This window comes from Rhinichthys klamathensis, unplaced genomic scaffold (assembly GCF_029890125.1).
Source record: "Rhinichthys klamathensis goyatoka isolate OS25496 unplaced genomic scaffold, OSU_Roscu_1.1 h1tg000352l_1, whole genome shotgun sequence".
NCBI classification, from domain to species: Eukaryota; Metazoa; Chordata; class Actinopteri; order Cypriniformes; family Leuciscidae; genus Rhinichthys; species Rhinichthys klamathensis.
The window spans coordinates 557,501-558,727 of NW_026606863.1; the positions used below are offsets into that span (position 1 = coordinate 557,501).

At 31.5% G+C, this 1,227-nt stretch overlaps 1 protein-coding gene across 1 annotated transcript in view; it reads left to right on the forward strand.

Moving 5' to 3' along the window:
* pkz (protein kinase containing Z-DNA binding domains) overlaps positions 1 to 116 on the forward strand; it is a 7,929-nt gene extending 7,813 nt beyond the window's left edge. The window contains exon 11 of the mRNA XM_056232639.1: positions 1 to 116. This exon is cut by the window's left edge and continues 13 nt beyond it. Coding sequence (XP_056088614.1) covers positions 1 to 113 — 113 coding nt within the window. The 3' untranslated portion in view covers positions 114 to 116.
* The last annotated feature ends 1,111 nt before the right edge of the window (positions 117 to 1,227 follow it).

The window sequence follows — 1,227 nt, forward strand, 5'->3', positions numbered from 1 at the left end:
AGGAGATGCTGTCCTTTACACCGGAGGACAGGCCACAAGCACAACACATCAAAGAAAAACTTGAGTTGTTTTTCTCTCTGGATCAGAACCTGTTAAGCCAGAAAACAATATGAGTTTGTTTGGTATTGAAACAGTAGTTTGGTAGAATACACTCAAAATAATGTTTTACCGCAGAATACTTCTGACAGGCTACAACTTTGTGTTTTGACGGTTTTATTGATTTATTCATGATTTAGTGAAATGTTTAATGATCTCTCATTAAGGTGTTAATATAAAAGCATAAAATATATAGAGAATAACTCAAATTTCCTAGGATTTCTTCAAGTAGGCTATATTTTAAATATTGACAAGGTGCAGGTCAGTCTCAATCTTCGTTTATTTTTTAAAATATACATTTTAATCATGTTGTGAGGCTACTTTTTACAAAACCGAAAAAAAGAGAAAAAAAAAACTAGAATGTAATTTCACAACATTACTGTAATGAGGCTGCAATATTAAGATGTATTTACAATTGCTACTAAAGTATCATGTTTCTCAAAGTTGCAATTGGATTTGGTTACAATGTAACCAGAATGCAACATTGTGTAATGTGAAAACATGTTGTGCATGCTGGGAACATTTCTGCTCAAGTTGATTTTTTGACAAATGTATATGAAAAAAAATAAAATAAAAAATAAAATGTGTCATTAAGTATGTGTTGTTAATGCTTACAATACTTATAATAATTCTTAATATATTGGATAAAATATCAAACTTACATTTTGTTATAAATTATGTTCGTTTTTTATTACAATAATTTTACATTTGCAGTAAACATTAATTTTATTTCATTGCTTTAGTTTAAAGTAATTATACCATTGTGCCTTATAAAATTCCATGCATGTGTTTTGCTCGATCTGAAATATTTCAATCATTATTTTCTTCAGAATATTGCTTTGACTGGTAATCATTTTATAGCCCCCCCCCCCCCTCCTTACTGATGGAGGATGGCAGTGCTCGTCTACTTCCACTAGGTGTCGCTGTTACTGCGCTAATATTCGCACGTGCATTTCTGTTCTACACAAAGTCTGTAAGGCTTTTTGTTATTTTTCCATAAATATACACGAGATTAATGTTAATGTTGGATTATACTCATTCATGTCGAAATTAGTGCAAACGCGAGATACGGCCCAGATAGATTCATCTCCGACTTCGCTGTTGGTGTTGTTGCCTTTAATGTCAAAATTA